Source organism: Pongo pygmaeus, chromosome 11, assembly GCF_028885625.2.
Source record: "Pongo pygmaeus isolate AG05252 chromosome 11, NHGRI_mPonPyg2-v2.0_pri, whole genome shotgun sequence".
Lineage (NCBI taxonomy): Eukaryota > Metazoa > Chordata > Mammalia > Primates > Hominidae > Pongo > Pongo pygmaeus.
Genome location: NC_072384.2, coordinates 72766950 through 72792879, shown reverse-complemented (window position 1 = coordinate 72792879; position 25930 = coordinate 72766950). Strand labels below are relative to the sequence as shown.

The window sequence follows — 25930 nt, the reverse complement described above, 5'->3', positions numbered from 1 at the left end:
AACAAATCTAATAAACTGATTTTTGCTACTGCTTTTCTGTTTTCTATTTTCTTGAGCTCTGTTCTAATCTTTATTATTTCCTTTCATTGACTCGCTTTGGTTTTAATTGGTTCTTCTTTCCGTAGTTTGTTCAGGTTGAGGCTTAGGTTATCCACTTCAGACTTTTCTTCTTTTTGATATAGGTGTTGAAAGCTATACATTTCCTGCTAAATACTGCCTTATCTGCATTCTATAATTTTAATATTCTATAATTTTGATATGTCACATTTTCATTTTGTTTCACTCCAAAATATTTTAAAATCTACTTTGATTTCTGGACAGGTGTGGTGGCTCACGCCTGTAATCCCAACACTTTGGGAGGCTGAGGCAGGTGGATCACCTGAGGTCAGGAGTTCCAAACCAGCCTGGCCAACATGGTGAAACCCCATCTCTACTAAAAATACAAAAAATTAGCTGGGCATGGTGGCTACTCGGGAGGCTGAGGCAGGAGAATCGCTTGAACCTGGGAGGCAGAGGTTGCAGTGAGCCGAGATGGCACCACTACACTCCAGCCTGGGTGACAGAATGAGACTTCATCTCAAAAAAAAAAAAAAAAAAACTATTGTGATTTCTTCTTTGACCCAGTGGGTGTTTAGCTGTGTGTTGCCTAATTTCCAAAATTTGGGAATTTTCCAGATTTCCTTTTGTTGTTAATTTCAATTTTAATTGCATTGTGATTGGAAAACACACATTGTATGGTATCAGTCCTCTTAGATGAACTGAGATTTATTTTATGGCCTCCGTTATGATGTATTCTGGAGAATGTTCCATGTGTACTTGAAAAAGTATGTATTCTTTACATGTGAGTTAGGTAGAGTTGGCTGAGTGTTCTTCAAGTCTTCTATATCCCATTTTATTTTCTGTCTAGCTGTTCTATCAATTATTGAGAGTGGAATACTGATATCAGTTACTGGTGAATTGCCTATTTCTCCTTTTAATTCAGTTAGTTTTGCCTCATACTTTGAGACCTGTTTTAGGTGTGTATACATTTCCAATTGCTATGTCTTTCTGATGTATTGATCCTTTTATCATTTTGAAAAGGTTCTATTTGTCTCAAGTAATATTTCTTATCTTTGCTGTATTTTGTCTGAAATTTAATATAGTTACTCCAGCTCTCTGGTGCTTACTGTCTGCATGGCATATCTTTTTCTATCTTCTTACTTTCAACCTATTTGTATCTTTGAATCTACAGTATGTCTCTTGTAGAGAGTACATAGTTTGATCTTGTTATTTTTTAATCTAATCTGACAATCTCTGCCTTTTGATTGAAGTGTTTAGAACATCTACATATAATGTGATTATTGATACAGTTGGGTTTACATTTGCCATGTTTTCTTCATGTCTCCTGTCTTTCTCAGTCTCCTGTTCCTCCTTTATTGTCCTCTTTTGCAATAAAAAATTTTAATCTATCATTTAAATCCTTGATTGATATTTTATTATATTTATTGAATGACTTTCTTAGTAGTAACTCAAAGGATCATAAAATGTATCTTAATTCAGCACAATCTACCTCAGATTAATATTAATCTAATTACAATAAAATACAGAAGATTTTCTCCAATATAACTCCATTCCCTCCCTCATCCTTTATGCTATTGTTGTGATATATTAATATATCTACATACATTTTAAAGTTAACAAAAGTGAACAAAAATGTATTGCTTTACACAATGTTATGTTTTTATTTTTATTCATCATTATCTTTATTTTAAAGGTAGAAAAACTATAAGTTGAATGGTAATAAAAAAAATTAAAGTAGGAAAACTGAGGCATTTCATGAAAAGTGAAATCCATTGTACAATGCATAATATAGTCAAAGATCTTGAAATTAAATTGGTGTCTTAACTATCATTTCTTACCTTTAACCAATAAACATTATTTTTCTTTAAAGGAGATGAAAAGATTATTCATTAAATATAGTAAAAATAAACATCATTAATTAAACACTATATTTCGCTAACCTCTTTACATCCATTAACACTCTGTAGTAAAAATAATACTTGTTTTTTGCTATGGCTTCATATTTCTTTAAAATATTAACTAAAATAGATTTCTGATTTGGGAAACATGATAACCAGTGCCATTTGGTTTTAAAAAGAATTATATCTTAATCACCAAGACAAGACAGCAAGAAAACAATGACATGGTCACTTGAAGATTCTCTCAGTCTACTCTTCACCATCTAGTCAGACACCCATAAATTAATTCCAGCAAAATGCCTAAGAAATTCATCGATCAACCTCCAAAGCACATCAGAGAAAGTGCTAATATAGTGAACAGTAAAAACAACAATGGCAGCAGAACATCTTATTTAAACTTTTAAGATGATAAAACAGTACAGAACTGGGAACCCTTTGGAATTTTTTTCTTGTTTTGGTTAAGAAGATCATTAATACTTTATAAATTTCATACATATGGCCCACTGTAAGGTTTAAAGAATTAAAGGTTTAATAGAATAAGCAAGAGAATGCCATAAAACCCTTGAAATAAGAAACACTGCTAACTTTTACAAACACAAAGTTCCTCACGTTTCAATCAAGTTTAGTCAGCCCTCATTATTCATAAGGACAAGTAGGCCAGTTTACAGACGAGCGGCACCCTACGAATGGCTCTTAGGCATGACACAGTTCTTAAGATAAATATGTTTACACTTGGAACAGTCATGTGGATATTATAAAGATGGCAACTGCAGTCCCGTAAAATTATACCTAAGAAAAGAATGAGTCAACTTATATTCAGATACTTCTAAAATCCCTCATATTTTAAGATGCTCTCTCCATTACTTTATTTGAACAACAAAATACTGTTTGGGGAAAAATATATAAGTCTGAGATGACCTCAATCAAAGTTAGTTTTTCAAAGCTTATAAAGGTCACCTATATGAATAAGACCAAAGAGAGAGAGGGAAGTAGGGAGGGGCAACAAAATTTAACACAGAGCAATTATTCCTGGAACTATGAGTTCTCAATTCCAACTGCAGGATGTCACTGAAAACAAGTCTTTTAAAGATCACTTTGAAAAGCTGTCAGTTATGACTACAAATATAGCATATGGGACTAAAATATTCAACAATCCTAACGTTATGCCATTGGGTACTTGTAGCTTGAGATAAAGATCCAGAGATAGTATAATACAGAGATTTCCCCAAAGCATGATATTTCAAACATCTTACACTACAGTGAAGACATTGTAATCCGAAAACCATGTTAACTTAAAAAAGTCATTCTAATGACGATGAAGACATGGAATACCATTTGACCCAGCAATCCCATTACTGGGTATATACCCAAAGGATTATAAATCATTCTACTATAAAGACACATGCACACGTATGTTTATTGCAGCACTATTCACAATAACAATGACTTGGAACCAACCTAAATGCCCATCAATGATAGAACTGGATAAAGAAAATGTGGCACATATACACCATGGAATACTATGCAGCCATAAAAAAGGATGAGTTCATGTCCTTTGCAGGGACATAGATGAAACTGGAAACCATCATTCTCAGCAAACTAACACAGGAACAGAAAACCAAACACCACATGTTCTCACTCATAAGTGGGAGTTGAACAATGAGAACACATGGACACAGGGAGGGGAACATCACACACCAGGGTCTGTCAGGGGCGTTTAATGCTAGGGGAGGGATAGCATTAGGAAAAATACCTAATGTAGATGACGGGTTGATGGGTGCAACAAACCACCATGGCACATGTATACCTATGTAACAAACCGTAAGTTCTGCACATGTATCCCAGAATTTAAAGTATAATAAAAAAAAGATACATGATTAAATAGTTTCATGACTTTGAAGCTGCAAGAAAGGCAATATTATTACCTTTATTTCATATAAAATGTCATCTTTAGGTACGTGGATAGCTAAACTAACATATTAACTATTTTAAATAAGCATTTAATTCTTTCATCCTTTTGGTTTTGCCATTGGAAATTGTGGACTCACTATATACACATATAGTTACATGCTTTTCAAACCACTTCTCCGTAGAAAGTAGTTTACTGGATTTTAGTATAAAGTATTTGTTTCATTTTTTTTGAAGTCATTAAGAACCACATTAAGCAAAAATTTCCTTTTCATTTATAAGATGATGTCTTCCCTTTGAGTTTTATGGTGACAATAGCTGGCTTTGAAAAATGTAAACATAATATCAGTATTGTTGAATTGTTGAAACAAATACCATTACCATGAAATATCTTTGTAATAAAATGTCACCAAGACCAAGCTTTATTTAAATTGTAACTAATAGAATAAATAAATGTATGCAAGTGTCTGAAATGTGTTATAACAAAATGTGACACTTGTCTCTAATTGACTAATAAAAAAAGACTAGCACAATATCAAAACATGCAAATTAGATGTATCTGTGCTTAAAATAAATCAAGATCAAGTTAAAGGAAATGAGATTGGGCACTTAAAAATTAGTATGTTTTCCTTGGCTGGGTTTAATGAGAATTTGGGCCTGCTGAGAAATCACGCAGAACTAGTCTCCTCTCTTAGAGGAGTAATAGAGGCTAACGCAGAACAGGTAACTTAAGAGATCAGCCCCTGAGAACAAAGAGCAATTTCCAGGCATCTGGGATCCTAAATCACTTCTCACTGGAACCCTGGGACCCAGTCTGCCACCCTTTCTTTACTCTTAGATTACCAGATACTTTGGGTGTGGGTTCCTCTCCAATCTGGCTTGCTACAAAAGAGCTACATGGTCTGATATCCAGCAACTCCTTCCTTCATCTCCCAGGAGCTCCCCCTGCCCTCACGTATTTATGTTTTACACACACACACACACACAAAGAAATAAAAGAATGGGAGTAGTACAGAATGAAGAGGTTTCCAAAGGTCAAAGAAAAGATGATCCAGGCTGGGCGCGGTGGCTCATGCCTGTAATCCCAGCACTTTGGGAGGCTGAGGTAGGCGGATCATGAGGTCAAGAGACTATCCTGGCCAACATGGTGAAACCCTGTCTCTACTAAAAATACAAAAATTAGCTGGGCATGGTGGCGCACGCCTGTAGTCCCAGCTACTCAGGAGGCTGAGGCAGGAGAATTGCTTGAACCCAGGAGGTGGAGGTTGCAGTGAGCCCAGGTCGCACCACTGCACTTAGCCTGGCGACACAGCAAGACTCCGTCTCAAAAAAAAAAAAAAAAAAAAGAAAAGAAAAGATGATCCATTATTTTATCTTTTCTTTTGGCTTTGGACTCTGAGTTTCTTGTCATCCCATTTCTTTGTAGATCTGGGAGAAAGATGTTCATTTCCTTTCCAAGGGAAATAAATTGGCAGCTGCCTCTTAGTCTCTCCCCTGGGTCCCCTGATAAGCAGGTTTTATATGTCTATGATAAAAAAGTTTCAGCAAACACACACGCACAAGTATACACACACATACACACTCACCCAGAGATCATGTATTCTAGTCCCTTCATTCACATGAGAAAACTGAGACAGAGAGAGATCATCAGTGACCCATCTATGAAGCTCTGGCAGAATCAAGACAAGATCTCACATCTCACAATTCCCATTCCATTGCTCATTCCATTCCACCACTCTGATAAATCATTCTCTCAAGTTCTCAGCATGAATGACAACAGCTGCCTGCTGCAACAACCTTTTCTATTAAAAAAAAAAAAACTACCTCAAATTGAATGTATTCAAGCCATCCAAGCTTCCTCCTTCAGAGCCTCCACTATTTGATAAATATGATAAGGTTCACAGAGGGGTATCTGGCTGGGGCTGGGTGATCAAGGTCAGTTTTCCCACCTATCTTTGTTTCTCTCATAACCGCCTCACACTAAGACTTATTTGTGCTCATTTCCAGTGGCTGAGTAAGTGTTATCATCACTAATCCATGTGATTTCTTCACTCCCAAACTGGGCTCAGTTGTCATATTTTCTACTACCCATGCACAGAACATAGCTGTAGAAGGTAGGCTGAAAGGCTCACATAAACAAGCACTTAGTTAATTAAAACTAACATCTCTAGGAACAAAGATAATCATATCAAATCAATACATTCAAAACACTAAAACTCACCTAACAGGTCTCTTTAATAATCAATCTCATAGGTCAATAAGAGCTATAAATATACAATCTACTGCTACCTCATAATCTGAAACTTGTGTTGCTTTAATTCTTTATGTTTAATGTTAACAGTTGCTTACTTACTGGCTCTACAGGGAAAGAGATATAGATCCATAAAAAACTAATCAATTTAACTGAAGAATTTGGGTAGGTGCAAGTATGAGTAGAGAATGCTAAAGGGATGAATGAAATAAAGGACTGACTAGTCTGATACAAATACTGAATGAAAGCAAACTTCTTGGATTCTTTCTCCCTCTTTCAGATGAGGTGACGTAGGAGAAATATGCTGCCTAAGAATGTTTCATATCTTCCTACTGAGAGTAAACTCTTGGAAAAAGAATTTCATATCACCACTCAAGTCCGCTTTTCTACCCTTCACCCTCACCTCAAGAAACTAGAAAACTTCATGAATAGCTCATTAGTTGGCCAAAAATATTTTCAAAAAGCATTAAACATCAAGAGTATATAATAAGAAACAGAGTTTCTAATCTCTTGGGAGTATCACACTTTCTCGGGGAGGAATAACATCAGCCACAAACGAGGATCAGAACACTGGATTCAGATTTAAAAAGTAAATATAACTAGTAAAAAGAAGTAGATACAATGGACAAGGAAAAAAGGAGCCACATGGTATTTGGGTCAGAGAAAGGTTTAACTTTAAATCAGAAATCTGACTTAAAATGTGAGGTATGGTTACCTCCCTTTCAACCAACAATATAACCCATTCTTGAGTATTCACGTTTATAAGAAATACAGACTCAAGATAAAAATTGCTACATGCCCCATTTCAGTCACAGATCTAAAGACAGTGAATTGGGGATAAAAAAAGTCCCTCCACTTAAGAACTTAGGTTAAAATGCTACTAAGAATAAAAGCATGTTAAACTACCTGCCGCCAGAAGATGGAATAACAGCAACCATATCTCTCCGAGTTTAAGAACCAGTCAGCTCACAGGCTTCCAGAACCTAGCTTGCATAGAAGAGGAGCTTCTGTGGAGAATCAGCTTGAGAAATTTATACCGCTTTGGTTCTACCACTAGCTAGGTGACCATGAGAAAGTTGCTTAAGTTAGAGATGTAGTTTCTTACTAGTAAAATAGGAATTATTTTATCTATCTCATAGGATTACTGTAAGTATTAGATGAGATAATTTATAGAAAGTACTTAACGCAATCCTTTTTATTGAGAGTGTTTTGTTGTTATTTTCTATAAAGACAATCCAGGCTCTCATCTCTACCGTGGGAGAAGATATGGCTAATACTTAAAGGTTTTCTTGTTTGACTTTGTTTTAATCAAGGAATTGCCAAGATAAAAGATCAAAGTTATTTGCTGTAACACCGAGTTATTATAGACCTACAAGCTATTCAGTGGATTATACAAATATGAGCATAAAGTATTAAAGATATGTGTCTTTCTGTATTTTCATGTGGCAAAACTTTCTATGTGCTCCTTTTTAGAAAGGGTATTTCTGTCAGTTATAAACTGCTGCTCCAAATTATGTGATAATTTAGATCAAGGTCATTACCAACTTAGTTGACCAAACCTGAAAGATATTGTTCTTATGTCAGAGACGTTGAAGAAAGAATGCTCTAATGGGATTAAAATGCCTCGCAAAGAATTACAACATGAATAGCTCAAGAAATCTTAATTTATAAAAGGTCACAGAGTTACAAAAAACATCTTTCATTTCAGCTAATTAAATGAAATTTTAGTTAAATGGCACCTTGAAATATTGGTATTGCAGCTGCGAGTGCATTTAAATAGCATTTACGCAGATATAATTAGCACAATTAAACATGGGTAAAGTGGAAACACTATTCTTAATTATATTGATATAATCAGTTTTATTAATGCTTTATAGCAACAAAAGTGACATCTGACAGTAACACACAATTCATGACTGAACCTAATATTAAGCATTTTAGCATATTAAGGAATCTAAAGCTAGGTAACTGGAAAAAGAAAGAAGTCAAACACTGAGTTCTTACCTGTGACAATGCCATAGTTGGGAGGTTCAAGAATTACTCCATAAAACTGGATGATGTTTCTGTGACTGAGGACACTGAGTATTTCTGCCTATACAAAAAATAAAATGCAAAGTTGCATAACATTTCACATTTATAATAGTCAAATAAAACAGGCTTCCTATTCATTTTTTTTTGAGCTAGGGTCTTGCTCTGTTGCCCAGGCTAGAGTGCAGTGGTATGATCTTAGCTCACTGCAGCCTTGGCCTCCTAGGCTCAAGTAATTCTCCTGCCTCAGCCTCCCAAGTAGCTGGGACTACAGGCACGCACCACTACACTCAGCTAATTAAAATTTTTTTTTTTTAAGAGATGGGGTCTATGTTGTCCAGGCTGATCTTGAACTCTTGGGCTCAAGCAATCCTCCCACCTTGGCCTCCGAAAGTGCTGGGATTACAGGTGTGAGCCACCACGCCTGGCCTTAGTTTTCTTTTATGTACATTTACAAAGATATATATGTGCCCAACAAGTATGTGATTCTGCTAAAGGTGTCTTTCCTGAAAGTTTAAACATTTCTACTGAAGCTTTCTGAAAATTTAAAAAGAAAATGGGGTTGAAGCAATAAAAGAGGTGCTTACTAGCAAGCCCACCTGACTGATAATGGAGGAGAATGACTGAAGAGATACCCCATTTATCTGCAGTGAAGGTCCTCTTCCTAATAGTCAAATATATATATTTTGCAAAATGTCTGTTCTGAGAGGCTACAGCCAGACTGAACTTCTGTTGGTTAGATGAGTCAAAATTAAGGTAGAGATTTTATAATAAGTGGGTTTTCAGGTAATACCCACTTATTTATCTAATCATTTATGCAAAATATATTATTGTTTTCCTTCTGTATGCAAGGTACTATAAACATATAAAGGTAGATTCTTGACCTTCAGTGGTGATTTGATAGGAGGCCATATTTATACATTTTGAAACCTGTTAAATACTAGAAAGCGGTACTGAAGAGTGACATGGTAAAAATAAGCTGTATTTATTAAACTTGATTTTTAAAACAAAAAAACCAGATACTATAGTATATATCTGCTAATGTCAATAGAAAGATGATATCTACATAAATCATATATTCATCAACATTTTATGACTTTTATGGAGATAAAATATGGCTAATCAAGAATTATAAATATAATGAGGTATAAAATCACGTAAGTTAAATATAGAAAATATTCAGTATTTTTCAATGAAAGGCATATTACTGGCAGTAAGTAGACAGGAGATTTATAAGTCCCCACCCCAGAAAGAGGATCATCAAGAAGAATGTCAGCAGTTAATGAAAATGGAGACACTTTGGTCAGAAAGGGACTCCCCTTTGGGAATGTGTACACTATGAATTAGTGTTATTTGCTATCAGTTTTTTTCATAGGATAAGAGTTGGGATTTCATTAAAAACAGCTGTGAAACTGGTTTTGAAGGTGTAACTAGGTGGAAAATAAGTTTGAGGGTTGGCATAGGGTCAATATGAAATTGAGATAAAGAATATCACTGATTGCATGAGACACTTATCAAGCTTGATTTGACAGTGTTTTCTTATAGTAATACATGTGTCGAAGGGGGCTATCACTGCTTAATCAAACAATTCCTTAACACTTATTGAGTGCCTCGTGTGTATAGAGGGGTCTGTGTTCATCAAGCAACCTTCTTCTCATAGTTTAGTTTCTCAAGTAGGAAGAAGATGTACTATTTGTGCAACACAACTATTCATCCACATGGCAACTCTACTTCTTACTAAGAAATAATAAAGTTTTTTGTAAAAATAGAATGTATGTGCAGTTTGGAAATCACAAAGCCCCCATTTTAAGTGGTAGGACCAACTGTTTGTGAATAAAGCATTAAAGTTCAATGTGAGTAAAGCAATAGAGTTAATGTTTGAACCAGTATTTGTCAAACTGAGGCAGTGTTATCCTTTGGAATATTCTTTGGGGCACCTGAATTTTGTGATCATTGAAGATTTTTGTATCAATAAAGAATAAATACAAGTATATTCTGAATCCTTGGATGACCACTTTACAATGCAGCATGATGGGATTTTCAGTGTGCCAGCTAGTTTCCATGTTTATATTTAAGATATTGCCAAGTGATATCTTGAGGAGATAGGATTGATCATTTTAGGTGCCGGTAAGCATGTCTAACAGCTGTTAGGCTGGCGAATGCTAATGTCAAAATAACAATCATTATCCTATATCCCCTTGTTGTGCTCATATTTTTTGCAAAAAATTTTGCAGTATTATTTCCAAGTAAATGACATTTTCATGAAATAAGATTTTAGGTTCTTATATAATAAACTAAGAATCTGATTTAACATCACATAAAAACAACATGTTATTTTAGAGTGCTGTACTGATTTCATGGAAATGGGCCAACAATAAACAGACGCAGACTGAATAAGTAAGTGATATGTTTGTAATAAATGAAGGTCAAATGACATCATGATGTCAGCAATTCAAATAAGCTCCAATAAAAACAAGTGTGAGGTTAACCAAATTATTAAAACCTGTGTTGTTGCAATCACGCTCTGACAGCAAGCAGATATACTCTCTGGATTTTGCCTTTATAGGCACCTGCTTGCAAGAGCTCATGAAAAAAAAAACTGTTGCAATAAATGTGTAGTAAATAATTTCTCACTGAATTGTTGTTTTTCCTTTGTTTTCCAGATTTATATTCTGGGATAATCTAGCAAATGAGCTGCGCATCAAAATAATGGATTAGTGGTTTAAAAATGTGTTCACTGTTAAAAAGAAAACATGATAATGATGAAAGCTAAAATAATGGTCCATCATACAAAAGTATATCTTTTTACACTATTAAAACCAACATAAGCCATTTATTTTCAATAAATATAACTGGATAACAATTGTTAATTTAAACTGTATTGATTTTATTTTTGTTTAATTGAAAAATTGGTTTTGAATTTACCTGTATATGAGAGTTATAAGGAGTTAATTCTTAGTTTTATGTTTACGTATATTTAAGTAACACAGAAATAATTTCAGTCAACATGTGAAATCTGGAAGACTAAAATTTTCTATATAAAAGATCTACACATTTCTCAGTGTGCAAAATGCTATTCTAGGGAGTCAAACAGATACTCGGACCCAATGTCCAAAGCAGCATTATTCACAATAAACAAAAGGTAAAAACAACCAAAGTGTTTATCAACTGACAGATAAAATGTGAGGCTGTATATAAACACAATGAAACATTATTTCAGCTGTAAATAGGAATTAAGTTTGGACATGCACTGCATCATGAATGGGCCTTGAAAATATTATGCTAAGTAAAATATGCCAGGCACAAAAGGGCAGATACTGTATAATTCTACTTATATGAACTATCTTGAACAGACACATTCAGCAATAAAGAAAGCAGATTAGAGGTTGTAACCAGGGGCTGATGGGAGGAGAAAATGAGGAGTTATTGCTTAATGGGTACAGCGTTTCTGTTTGGGGTGATGAAAATTTTTGTAAACAGACAGTGGTGATGGTACACAACACTGTGACTACAATAAATGCCACTGGCCAGGCACGGGGGCTCATGCCTGCAATCCTAGCATTTTGGGAGGCTGAGGCAGGAGAAGAGAAGCGCTTGAACTCAGGAGTTTGAGATCAGCTTGGGCAACATAGTGAGACCTTGTCTCTACTAAAAATAAAAAATTAGCCAAGTGTAGTGGCACATGCCTGTGGTCACAGCTACTCAGGAGGCTGAGGCAGTAGGATGGCTTGAGCCCAGGAGGTCAAAGCTGCAGTGAGCTGTGACTGTGCCACTGCATTCCAGCCTGGGCAACAGAGTGAGACCCTGTCTAAATAAATAAATGGCACTGAATTATACACTTAATTACGTTGAAATAGCAAATTTTATGCTATGCATATTTTACCACAATAAAAAAGTTTAAAAAATGGCATTGTAAATTTTTGCAGAGATGAGTGATCAGTCTGTATATTCAATAGTCATCTTAAAGTTATACAAACTACGGTCTAAGTATCCATAAGATAAATATGTAATTTTCCAAACTAGGACTTGGAGGATCTAAGAAAAGACTGGGACAGACTGCAACAATATATATACATTTTTAGACAGTCTCACTCTGTCGCCCAGGCTGGAGTACAGTGGTGCAATCTCCGCTCACTGCAACATCTGCATCCCAGGTTCAAGAGATTCTCCTGCCTCAGCCTCCTAAGTACCTGGAATTACAGGCACGCACCACCACACCCAGCTAATTTTTGTATTTTTTTTTTCAGTAGAGACGGGGTTTCACCATGTTGGCCAGGCTGGTCTCGAACTCCTGACCTCAGATGATCCACCTGCCTTGGCCTCCCAAAGTGCCAATTTTAACTCAGGCTCTGAGATTCTCCATAAAATAAAGGGCCCCAATCTGAGATATAAACGGAGGAATCAAGGTCTCTTCATAAAAATGTCTAATAGTCATGTCCTATTAGGGTACCAAAATGTCTCTATAGATTATTGTTTGCCTGCTCTTATTGTTTCCAGCTGGGGCCAGTTCCTTTCTCCCTTCCTCTTTCCTTTATTGGAAAAATTACAGAAGTTTTAGTTTGTTGATTAACCTAGGAGGTTGTGAGTATTTTGTTGTTAGTTTTATCAGCATTTCTATAAGTTTACAGGGGAACACGAGCCATTAGCTCAGTTTGCCATGTTTCCAGACATCGACTAACACACAGGTTCCAAACAGACTGATTCAGAGATATTAAAAGAAGTTAAATATCATAGTTTTAATTATCTTCCTTTGAAGTATTTCCAACAGTTAAAAAATATCTCCATCTTCAGAAGGACTCTTTTCCTTCAATTCAAAACTTTTTTTCAACCTAATCCCAAATTTTATTTTGTTTATTTAATTTTGGAGAGCTGCCATAGACTCCTTAAAGATTCTGTGTCTTTAAAGCTTGTTTTGCAAACATCGACAAATGGGACTAATTAAACTGAAGAGCTTGTGCACAGCAAAAGAAACTGTCAACAGAGTAAACAGTCTACAGAATGGGAGAAAATATTTGCAAACTATGCATCTCACACAGGTCTAATGTCCAGAATCTATAAGGAACTTAAAAAAGTTTACAAGCAAAAAACGACCCCATTAAAAAGTAGGCAAAGGACATGCACAGACACTTTTCAAAAGAAGACATACATGCGGCCAACAAGCATATGGAAAAATGCCCAACATCTCTAATCATTAGAGAAATGCAAATCAAAACCACAATGAGATACCATCTCACATCAGTTAGAATGGCTATTATTAAAAAATCCCAGCACTTTGGGAGGCCGAGGCGGGCAGATCGTGAGGGCAGGAGTTCGAGACCAGCCTGGCCAACATGGTGAAAACCTGTTTCTGCTAAAAATACAAAAATTAGCTGGGCATGGTGGCACACACCTGTAATCCCAGCTACTCCAGAGGCTGAGGCAGGAGAATCATTTAAACCTGGGAGGCGGAGGTTGCAGTGAGCCGAGATTACACCTGCATTCCAGCCTTGCGACAGAGCTAGACTCCGTCTCAGAAAAAAAAAAAAAAAAGTCAAGAAATAACAGATGCTGGTAAAGTTGTACAGAAAAGGGAATGCTCATACACTGCTGGTGGGAGTGTAAATTAGTTTAGCCATTATGAAAGGCAGTTTGGAGATTTCTCAAAGAACTTAAAACAGAACTACCATTCAATCCAGCAATTCTATTACTTATATTCCATACTTATATTCCATTACTGGGTAATGGAATATAATGGGGGAAACCTAAGGGAATATAAATCATTCTACCATAAAGACACATGTTCATCACAGCACTATTCACAACAGCAAAGACATGGAATCAACCTAAATGCCCATCAAAGGTAGACTGGATAAAGAAAATGTGGTACATATATACCATGGAATACTATGCAGCCATAAAAAAGAACAAGATCATGTCCTTTGCAGAAACATGGATGGAGCTAGGAATACTATGCAGCCATAAAAAAGAACAAGATTGTATCATTTGCAGTAACATGGATGGGGCTAGGAATATTATGCAGCCATAAAAAAGAACAAGATCATGTCCTTTGCAGAAACATGGATGGAGCTGGAGGCCATTATCCTAAGTGAGCAAAGGCAGGAACAGAAAACCAGATACAACATATTCTCACTTAAAAGTAGGAGCTAAACACTAAGTACACATGGACACAAAGTAGGAAACAATAGACACAGGGGTCTACTTAAAGGTGGAGGGTGGGAGGAGGGTGAGGATTGAAAAACTACCTATAGGGTACTATGCTTATTACCTGGGTGATAAAATAATCTGTACACTAACTGCCCGTGACACACAATTTACCCATGTAACAAACCTGCACATGTACCCCAAAACCTAAAAGTTAAAGCTTGTTTTACACCTTTTGTATTCCATTTATGTACTCTATATGTATTTGTGATAAATATTGTAAAAATAAAATTGAGTTCACTTATTTTTGTGAAAGAAAGCAAAGACACTAACAACAACCTGTTGATGGGTACAGAATGAAAGCAATCATTTATGAAGCCCCACATCATAAGGCTGGCAGGTTCCATTTACATCTTATACTCAGAACAGGCTTTTCTCTCTGATTGTCAACAGCTACTTCCCTCCACCTAGCAGCAAGATTGTGTCTCAGCGGGGTCCATGCTTCCGTGTGTGATGTGGCACTGACACAAGGTACACTTATTTTGCCCATGAATGTCAATTACTCCTTCAAGTCCTCTAGTGTGTGTGGTATTTAAGCACATAACTACTCCACGGACCTGATCTCTGAAGTCCTCACCAATTTTTTTTTTTTTTTTTTTTGGAGATGGAGTTTCATTCTTTTCACCCAGGCTGGAGTGCAATGGTGCGATCTCGACTCACTGCAACCTCCACCTCCTGGGTTCAAGCGATTCTCCTGCCTCAGCCTCCTGAGTAGCTGGGATTACAGGTGCCTACCACCGCGCCCGGCTAATTTTTGTATTTTTAGTAGAGATAGGGTTTCACCATGTTGGCCAGGCTGGTCTCAAACTCCTGACCTCAGGTGAGCCGCCCACCTCAGCCTCCAAAAGTGCTGGGATTACAGGTGTTAGCCACTGTGCCCAGCCGATCCTCATCAACTGTAAGAGTATATCATTTCATCAGAGTGTGGTAGTAAGAGAAAGAAAAGTGGTTCAGCCAATCACTCAGCTGAAGCCGTCTCCTCACTGCACTCTACATCCAAGGTCCAAGGCTCTCTCCAAAAACTGCATCTCCAAAATGCCAATATGATCCAGGGTCACTATATTCCCCCAAAGTTCAAGAATATAGGAGATGATCCTACATTTTTTAAAAATAAAAATTATGTGTATAGAAAAAAGGCAAGGAAGAAAGAAAACATTATTGTGGTCATCTATTTCTAAGTGGCAGAAAGAATAGGGATCATAATTTTTTTTGTTTCCCAAATTCTTTACAATAAGTCTATGTAATTTTTATAATCAGAAAAAGCAGTACAGGCATGTTATATGTAATATATATAATAATATATGAATATGAAATTTAAAATATTTATTTGCATGGAAAGATTCTCCCTAGGATTGGGTCAGGAAAAAGTGAAGCTCTTTCCTTACCTTCCCAGGACTACGGTAGACATATAAAAACATGTTTAGTTAACCACTGACCTGTGATTTTCTCCCGATACGGCTCTGGAACAAACTAGGGTTCACTCGGGTTACTCTTACAGAAGGCCATAGGTTCTGAGAGGCCATGAGTCTAAAGACGTGGATACTGGAATCACGTGGGCTCTAGAGGGACTTCAACCTACTCGGTATGCATGTGGTTCAGCATTTTATTACATAATGCTCCTCTCCCTTCTCGTGTCTGCTCCTATGGTCTGCTACCCGTTAGAAGAGCCTTTCCTACTTTGCTCCTCTTATAAAATATCTAGTATAATACCACATGAGTGAGAAAAGTCAGATACCCTATATACAGGAAGCACTAACATTTAAAGGATGAATGAACAATATTTGATGATAATGATATTCAGTGTGTTTAAATAATTATGGAGAGCCTATGTTAGCAAATGTTAACCCTGAACCGTACAGTGAGAAGAGTAAAATGCCGGGAGGTATGAATTTGCTTCAGTATTCATTCTGCTCTTTTACATGTTTAAGGGTTACTTAGGGTACATTTCATAAGAATAACAGTCAATCAATTATATAATTGCAGTAGGAAGCACAGTTGAGAGTTATGTTCACTAGTTCATTGTGGATTTAAACTTCAAGAATGAGGATTTGGACAGCTGCACTTTGCCTCTTTGTAGGCACTGTTGCCCAAGGCAATTACATGAGCACAATTTCTTGAGAATCCTTTGCTGCTTTGCATTCTTCAAGCATGCCCTTGCCTTTGCATTGTACTTTTTCTTTGCCTTGTACTTAAATGTAGGGTTTTAGGATTAAGCAAGGATGAAAGGCTTACTTAACCTTAAACCCTCTATTTCCAATTTTCTACCCAATACATTTTGCCATGTATTTCCAAAGTCACCTCTACAGATGAGCCAGCCTTTTGCCAGGTCCACATTCAATACCCATTATTCGACCTGAAAGCTATCTGGTAGGTGCTTCTTTGCTGTGTGCTGACAGATGGACCCCTGATACTCAGTAGTGGGGCCACATTGCACACAAGCTCCATTCCTAGGCCAGGGCCAGTATCATAAATATCCACAACAAATGAACCAGGGTCTGCTCAGTGCAGCATACCTCTTATCTTTATTACTACAGAGTCCAGAACTATTGTACTTGGTAGAAGAATGTGAACGCAAGGAGAAATTATTGATTTAGAAACTCCTAAAACAGTATTTACAAATCTATAATGTCAAAACAGCTAGACCTTTCAGGAAAGATGTAGGGAGAACTTCCCTTGCCTGCTAATTGTTTCAGGCTCTGATTATAAAGAAAATGAAGGAGAATTTTCAATCTCAGTTATCAAAAGTATAAAAGGTTCATGACCCCAGGATCTTGACTGAGTCAAAAACTAAACAAAATGCTGCTTAATTCAGTGCATTTTTACCCCAAGAGTATCATAACCAGGGGCTTTTTTTTTAATAAAAAGAAAAAACTTCATTCTTACCTGTATGACAAGATGGAAAACCAGCCTTTCTACGTCTAAAACTGCTGTGCTACAACTTTAAAAGCAGGGTTGGAGGATTTTCAATCCTGTATATAATCACCAGAGAGTCATACACAGGTCATGCCCTTTGAGTCACTTTGGGCTTAACAAGACCCATTCAGTCACAGTCACATAAAAAACAGCAAACTTCACAATTCCATAGGTTCTTTTTCAAATGATGCTCTTTAGTATTCAGGGCAATAAAGAAGGATAAATGAACTGAATTCAAACCCATAATAGAATACATCCTATATTCTGAATGATGTTTGACATCATGAAGACTTTTCTTTGGAAGAAAAACAGTTACAAATGCTATGAAAAAAAAAATACACCAGTCATTTCCCCACTCTTCTTAAACAACTGAGATGGAGTCACCAGTGCTGGGAAGTCTCCTATTGCTCAATGGTATTTCTAGTGTGATGCAGCCGACTCACTGCGTGCAGTCACTTGGGAGGAGCCTGGGCTTCCCTCCAGGGATCTAGAGCTGCTCTCTAGTTAAGTACATACCCAACTAAGGGCAGACTCACCTGGCAGGATAGGAGGGCGGCAAAAACTGGATGAAACAGAGGGAAGATTTAAGACCAGGGATTCAAGAGCTATTTCCAAATCACAAAAAGGCAAAGAGATTTTACATTCTTTGTGCTCACACCAGAATGTCACTGATAACATGAAAAAGTAAGGACAGGTGTGGTGGCTCACCTCTGTAGTCCCAGCACTTTGGGAGGCCAAGGCAGGCAGATAACTGGAGCTCAGGAGTTCGAGACCAGTCTGGGCAACATAGTGAGACCCTATCTCTACAAAAAATGCAGAAATTAGCCAGGCGTAGTGGCATGTGCCTGTAGTCCCAGCTACTCAGGAGACTGAGGTGGGAGGATCACTTGCACCTAGGAGGTCCAGGCTGCAGTGAGCTGAGACCGTGCCACTGCACTCCAGCCTGGGCAACAAAGATCCAGGAAAAAAAAAAAAAAAAGAAGGAAGGAAGGAAAGAAAAGAAAAGGAAGGAAAGGAAAGAAAGAAAGAGTAAAATATATTGAAACAACCCGTACTCAGTTTGGGTGACAAAAGCACAGACAAGAATTCAGTCAGCTTTCTGTCAAACAACTTATACAACTTGGTCAAAGCAATCACACGGAAATTATCCCCAAAGAAAATCCCCAGATGAGGCTTCAAATTGGAACTAATGAAGGATTAGGCATCTAAGAAATTGAATAGCAATATAACTTAATCAAACATTGGACTAGGTGAGTAAAAATTTAATTCCGTTCCAAAATGGATGGCCCTAAAGCGACCTGGTCACTCTGGGCCTTTTTTCCTTCCTACAAAATGACTTGGTTGCACAAAATTGTCATTCAGATCCCTTCATGCTTTACATTTCTATCCATTTTTGTGAAAAAATTAATGTATTATTAACAGCACACAGAGTAGGTGCTCAATAAATATGTGACAAATGGATTGGAGGTAATTAACCATGTTGTATTAGGACAGCCTCTGGAGTCACACAGAGTTCATTACAATGTTGGCTCTGCCACTTATCAGTGAGGTGACTTTGAGGAAGTTATTTAACCTGAGACTCAGTTTTCTCATCTGTAAAAGGCAGACAGTAATCCTACTCCAGTGCCCAGCAAATGCCAGGTTGCTCCACCAATGCTAAGTCCTTTCTCTGACATCTTTCCCCTTCCTTTATAATCAATGATCATTCAGAAGCAAGTCAAGCTTATGAGTAAATTCCTATGTCTTCCATCAATGGATTCCATTTACATATTTTGCTTGTTTTAATTAGCTTCATGTAGTTGTTATATTCGATTGTCCTTGTTTACTTATGTTTTTACCTAAATATAGCACTTTGACATTTCCAAAGCATTTATCTTACTTGACTCTCACAAATGAGATATTGTATTGTATTTAAGTGTTGAGAAAATTGGGTCTTTGATTTGATTTTCTCAAGCTTACTTGCCTAGTAAATGTCAGTAATAAAGTCTGATGCCAGGCCGCCTGCCTCTGCCTCTTTTTATATATTTTCCTTCCCCTTTCTCCCTTTAAAAAAAGTCTAGTAAAATCATAGGTCCTTCTAAACATTTTTTATTAAAGCTTTCCCCTACTCAAAGAGATTTCAACTTGCAGACTATAATACTAGCTAATGTGTATTGAGTACCTACTATGAGCTAGGCCAAAAACTTCCTGCAGATTGAGCCCTTAAATTCTCACAGCAAACCATGAGTTAGGGCTTATATTAATCACCCTTTCACAGGGGAAGAAACCTAGGCAAAGAGAAACTTTAAAACTTGCCCAAGGGTACAAGAAATGGCAAAGCCAGGTTTTTAATACAAGTAGTATGATCTCAAAGCCCTGCTTATCATCAGTAAACCATACCACTCCACTTCACAAACCTAATTTGAATACAGAATAAAATGAACAAGGAAAAATTAACTCGTCTAGAAAATTCCAAAGCTCTCTTTAGTTAGAGAAGTGTGAGAAACAACTCATCAGCTTCCTCTTAGGGCCTGAGCTGCTGTCCCCACTATAAGATTTCCAAGTCTTCCTGACACTCAACTGTGCAGAATCAGGTCAAGAACCAAGATCTAACTCCCTACAGGCACTAGGCCATCAGGCCAACCAGCATCAACCAATTTTATAGCTAATAAAACCAGTTAATTGCACAGCAGGAGGCACTCTCTCTCTCTATGCAAAAATTACATGGTTAGAAATTTTGAGCGACTCTCACAATCTGATTAGCTAAGTGCTTTATAATATTACTCTCCAGCGAAACAGAGTTTGATTATTTACATCCCATAAGAGAAATGTTTGCCATATTTATTATGGAAATCTACAAAATCATTTAAAAGAATTTAGCAAATTTAATTTTAAAATAGTCTGAAAGTCCTTTAACATCTTTTAGACTCCAATTAGACAGTGTCTTGAACACTTGGATTCTTCAGCTACATTAATGATTTTACTATTTTGGGGTTCTGTCAGCATAAACAATAACTAAAGGCATATGTGTCATAGCTGGCAGACATTTTTAGTTTTATTAATTGCAAAAAAAAAAAAAGGTACCAAACCCTAACTAATACATAGTAAAGATAATCTGGAATCATAGAATATTAAGAATGGAAGGGATTTGAAGTCTTCCAGCCTTTTCCTTTCTAGTCCTCAACTACAATCCCACTTTAAGGCAACTCCACACTTAAAGGCAAAAGATCACTTCTCCCCTAATGGCTTGATGAACAGATCGCCTCCATTTGAATGAACTGTCTCATACTTAATAACCATCAGTCCAGCCACCATCTTTCCTTTCGCTAACAAAGGAGTCAAAAGGGACACCCATATTTTCACCTGCACAGGGGTTGGTGCCCCTAACCCCTGCATTGTTCAAGGGTTGACTGTATTTTATAGTGTATCTCAAATTGCAGTCTTTAAAAGAAGATTCCAGGGGTCCACAGATTCATAGATCCTTGATGGGCCATGAAATCAAAACTCAAAGAAACACTGGCTTAATCGAAGGGTTACCTCTTGGTTTCCCATCTGTACATACAAATACTATTTCCTTGACTTTGTCTACGCCAGGAATTTTCACCAGCATTCTACTTTAGCTCCTTATGACCATCTCTTAGGTAATGGTACCAACAGTGGCCTGTTAGGAACCACGTCGCACAGCAGGAGGTGAGCAGCTGGCGAGCGAGCCTTCCCGCCTGAACTCCGCCTCCTGTCAGATCAGAGGCAGCACTAGATTCTCAGAGGAGCACAAACCCTATTGTAAACTGCAAATGCAAGGGATCTAGGTTGCACAGTCTTTATGAGAATCTAATGCCTGATGATCTGAGGTGAAACAGTTTTATCCTGAAACCATCCCCCACCACCTGCCCCATCTGTGGAAAAACTGTCTTCCACAAAACCAGTCCCTGATGCCAAAAAGATTGGGGACTGCTGTCTTAGACCCTTTCATTACCCAGCCGCCTCACTTAGAAACCCTTCTCTGACCTCAATCTCTTATGCTTACTCCCGTGAAACCAGCTCTTCAGTTGACCAGGTTGAGGCTTCCAGTCCCTCAATTCCTTTCTAATAAATGGGGTTCTACTAAAAGAAACAGAGATCCAAAATAACAGTACTTTAAACAAGATAGAGTTTTATAACAAATCAGTCTTGAAATAACAAAATGTCTCAAAACACGAAGGCTGCAAGAATCCCAATATGGCAGCTCAACAATTCATTATTCCACCATCCTTAGCACTGGCTTACATCCTTGAGGTTGTGTGGTGGTCCCAGTGCAACCCCTGAAGTTCCAAACCGTTAAATTTACATTCCAGGCAGCAAGGAGGAAAGTACACTAGGGTGTCCTCTTAGTCAGGTCAGCTTCTTTTAGAGAGCTTTCCCAGCAATCTCATCTAGAAAGTTCTGCCTATATCTCATAAATGAGTTCTACTTTCAGGAAGGGCTGGGAAATGTAGTTTTAAGCTGGGTATAGTGGCACATCTAACAATACAGGAATCCTAAGGAAGATGAGGAGAATATTACTGGGTAAGCAGCTAATAATTAATGCCATATCTATCAAGCTATCAGAGATCAAGGTTCCATTTAATGGAAGAGTCGCTAGGGTACCACAACAACATTTTGCACTCCTTGGTCAAATAATCCCAAAACATACTTGCCAAAACCCTAAAGTTCCAGTCCCCATGCTACCAATCTCTAAGTATGGAAAAAAATCCAATAATTACCTTTCTATGTCCCTCAATACTTTCAGATAAGCTTTTCTGACAGATCTGTACTGAGACAGTTAACATGGTGTAGTTATGATCTGTACATTTATTGAAAGCTAAAGGATGAAAACAATCATTTTGAGTCTCTCCAGTTAGTCTCCTCTTTCATTCACCATTCAACATTCACCCAACAAATATTTATGAAGTATATATGATGTGCCGGGCACTATTTTTTGGCACTAAGGACAGTGGTGAACAAGACAGCAAAACCTTTTTCCTCATGGAGCCTACTATCTAGCTGGAAAAGACGGACAATAATGATATCAAGAAATATACAAGATAATTTTCATGAGTAAGCTACAACACACCTCAGTTCTTCTCATGTCTTCTAGTACTCTTGCTTTTTCATCGTCAATAGATTACTATGAATACTCTCATATTAAGGAAACTATGAATACTCTCACATTAGGGAAACAGGTAGAACTCAGCACTCCTACCTTACACCTACGCCTTTCTTTCTGTCTCAGAGAAAAATGTACCCTTCCCCTTCCCCAGATTTTACCTCCCCCTCTTCTCTCAGGATATCGCTCTCCATCAATATTCTTTCTGAAATATTCCATCTCTTTCTAGTTATATCCTCTAGGCCTAAGAAAATGTTTTTCATCTCTCCAAAAAACAACTTTTCTTGACCCTTTCCTCCTTCTCAAATTACTTTCCTGAACACCAAAACTTCTTGAAATAGTACTTTACACCAAGTTCCATTTCCTCACTTTCTATTGGCACCCTAATCCCATTATATTTGGTTGGATTTTTATAGTAATGCTAAAGTTTCCCTAAGTAACTTGGAATTCTGATCTTTTCTTTCAAATATCCTATATAGGTTATAGTCTGAGTTTTAAAATTAAATGTAACCATGCCTCTCCTTAACATTCTGATATTGTCCTTAGTATCTACATTATTTTATATATTGATACAAATTAAAACAAGGATGGCAGAGTGCATCAGAGTGCTGGAGGTCAAATAAAAAGAAATAAACTCCTGCTATCAAGGGCTTACCCACTATCATGGGAAAAATAAAAGTACCTATTAACAAGATTCCACATAACAACCATCAGAAGTACAAAACACATGAAGGATCTGTATAAAAATTAGGAAGTTGGGAGATAACGGACAGTGTCAACTAGACCATGAAGAATGGATTAGACTGGGCATGGTGGCTCATGCCTATAATCCCAGCACTTTGGGAGGCCGAGGCAGGTGGATCACCTGAGGTCAGGAGTTCAAGACCAGCCTGACCAACACAGTGAAACCCCATCTCTACTAAAAATACAAAAATTAGCCAGGTATGGTGGCACACGCCTATAGTCCAAACCACTCGGGAGGCTGAGGCAAGAGAATTGCTTGAACCTGGGAGGCAGAGGTTGCAGTGAGCCGAGATCATGCCACTGCACTTCAGCCTGGGCAACAGAAAAAGATCCCATCTCAAAAAAAAGAGAATGGATTCCATTTGGGTTCATAGCTGGGACGGGGTGCATGCCTAAGAAACGGCAGCACTTTAGTTTGGCTGGAATGTGGTGTAGTGATAGGGTAACAGGCAGGTAATGGAATTGCTAACACACAGCAGTGTGACTGCTAACATATGCCAAGCTGATATTTATGTCAGATTTCTGTGGGAGTGACTTCTAAAAAGCAAGAAAATAAACAGTCGACTCTCTGTATCTGCGAGCTCCATGTCCGTGGATTCAACCGACTACAGACCTAAAATATTAGAAAAAATTTAAAAATAACAATACAACAATAAAAAATAATACGAGTAAAAATATGTGATAAGAATTACTTACAGAGCATTTATATTGTAATAGGTATTATGAGTAATCTAGAGATGATTTATACAGGAGGATACATGTAGGTTATGTGCAAATACTACATCATTTTATACAAAGGACTTAGGCATCCACAGATTTTGGTATCTGTAGGAAATCCTAGGACAAATCTTCTGCAGATAGCGTGAAATGACTAATTCTTAGGTTTACTTCAAAGAAATCTCCCAGGATCAGTAAGGCCTACAGAGGTAAAAGAATCACTACTTTCTCATAAGTTAGAACTTAAAGGTCATCTGCTCCAATTGTCTAATGAAGTAACCCTCTTAGTAATATTGTAAGAAACAGGCATCCTACTGACTGAACACTTCCAGTGACAGATGAACACCAGGGGAACAGTGATGCATTGTTGGAAATTTGGAAATGATCAACCTAAATGGGTGTCAGCAGAGATATGTCAAGTCATCCTAAAGTGAAAGACCCTTCCAGGCCAGGAGGATGGAGAATAACTTGATAGAAAGTTTTAACGTATTTAATAAAATTGTGTGAGTATTCAGAGGTAGTCACGGACAGTCAGTTACAAAGACTTAGAGAAAAGTTAAAGAGATGATAAGCCCTAACAGGGGAGGGGTGAAAATGGGAGGCCTAACAACTTCTCCAGTAAGGTGGGCCTCCTGTTGAAGGGTAGGTAAATCGATTATCAGCTGAATGTGGTATCAGAACATATACAAATCCTATTACTAACTGCTCTTGCTCTGAATTCACATTCATAAAGCAATCTTTTATAAGTTTGTTTCCCACACACCTTATCTAAAAATAGAAAATTTAGAGATTAGCAATATGGTTTAATTATTTAGTCTCAATCAAATTATGTGTGATTTAGCATCCTTGAGAGTCCATTCAAGTCTGAACTCTTAAGATTAAATTTCCAAATGCATACATCAGAAGCCACTTCAACAGGGACCTATTTGGGCAGCTACCAGCATTCCCTAGAGTGTGCCTTCACTATATTCTTGGGAGCCTCAAATCTCCCAAAGTAGGAAACTATTTTTCAAGATAGCCTATTCTACTTCTACTATGTAAAATTACTAGAGTTGACCTATGTAACTTGTGGTGCAAGTCTTGATCTTGCTTGCTGTGTTTCAGCTCAGATTTTTATCTCCTTATTTCTAAATACCATCTCACCCCAAATTCTAATTTTTCTCTTTGTTTGAAGATTCAGCGGGGTGTCCTTAATCTGTCACTCTACTTAACACCTTACTATCTTTGAGCAGAAAGGTTTTTTTAAAAGGGCTCCTTTAAGAGCATTCAATAAATGGTACTTAACAACACTGTAACTGGTCCGTTCTTCCATGCCTGTTGACTGAAGTAGTGTTTGTGTAACAAATACCATTTATTTCATGCAACAAAGCTTAGAACCTAGGGGAGATCAGAGACAACAGGCTTCAATCTGTATTTTGAGTTCTCCAGGTAGAACTCTTCCCATGTAACAGCCTATAATCATCACTAAAAGTCCCAGACAAAATAATCCAAGATTTTCTGAATACTGCTTATCAACTACATATGACCTTCAAGAGACAAGAATCGTTCTGCATGTAAACAAATATAAACCTGGTGATGACTGATGCAATATACCAATCTACATCAGAGCAACATTCTGGCAGCCTGAGACATTTATTAACAAAATACACAGAAGGTCGTTGCTGAACTGAGCTGAGATATAATGGTCCAACAGTGAGCCCAGAGGTGAAGAAAATAAATTAGAATATCAACATGTTTTCCAGGAGATAAAAAATCATGGGCTGGCCGGGCGTGGTGGCTCACGCCTGTAATCCCAGCACTTTGGGAGGCCAAGGTGGGTGGATCACAAGGTCAGGAGATCAAGACCATCCTGGCTAACAGGGTGAAACCCCATCTCTACTAAAAAATACAAAAAATTAGCTGGGCGTGGTGGCAGGCACCTGTAGTCCCAGTTACTTGGGAGGCTGAGGCAGGAGAATGGCGTGAACCCAGGAGGTGGAGCTTGCAGTGAGCCAAGATTGCGCCACTGCACTCCAGCCTGGGCGACAGAGCGAGACTCCGTCTCAAAAAAAAAAAAAAAAAAAAAAAATGGGCTATGAAGCATGAGAATATAGACCCTGTTAAGAG

At 37.5% G+C, this 25930-nt stretch overlaps 1 protein-coding gene across 4 annotated transcripts in view; it reads right to left on the bottom strand.

Annotated features, from left to right (window-relative positions):
- MAP3K20 (mitogen-activated protein kinase kinase kinase 20) overlaps window positions 1–25930 on the bottom strand; it is a 192570-nt gene that overhangs the window by 89894 nt on the left and 76746 nt on the right. For all 4 annotated transcript variants that reach the window (XM_063648320.1, XM_063648321.1, XM_054477607.2 and 1 more), the window contains exon 3: window positions 8122–8209. In XM_063648320.1, coding sequence (XP_063504390.1) covers window positions 8122–8209 — 88 coding nt within the window. The remainder of the gene's footprint in view (window positions 1–8121; window positions 8210–25930) is intronic.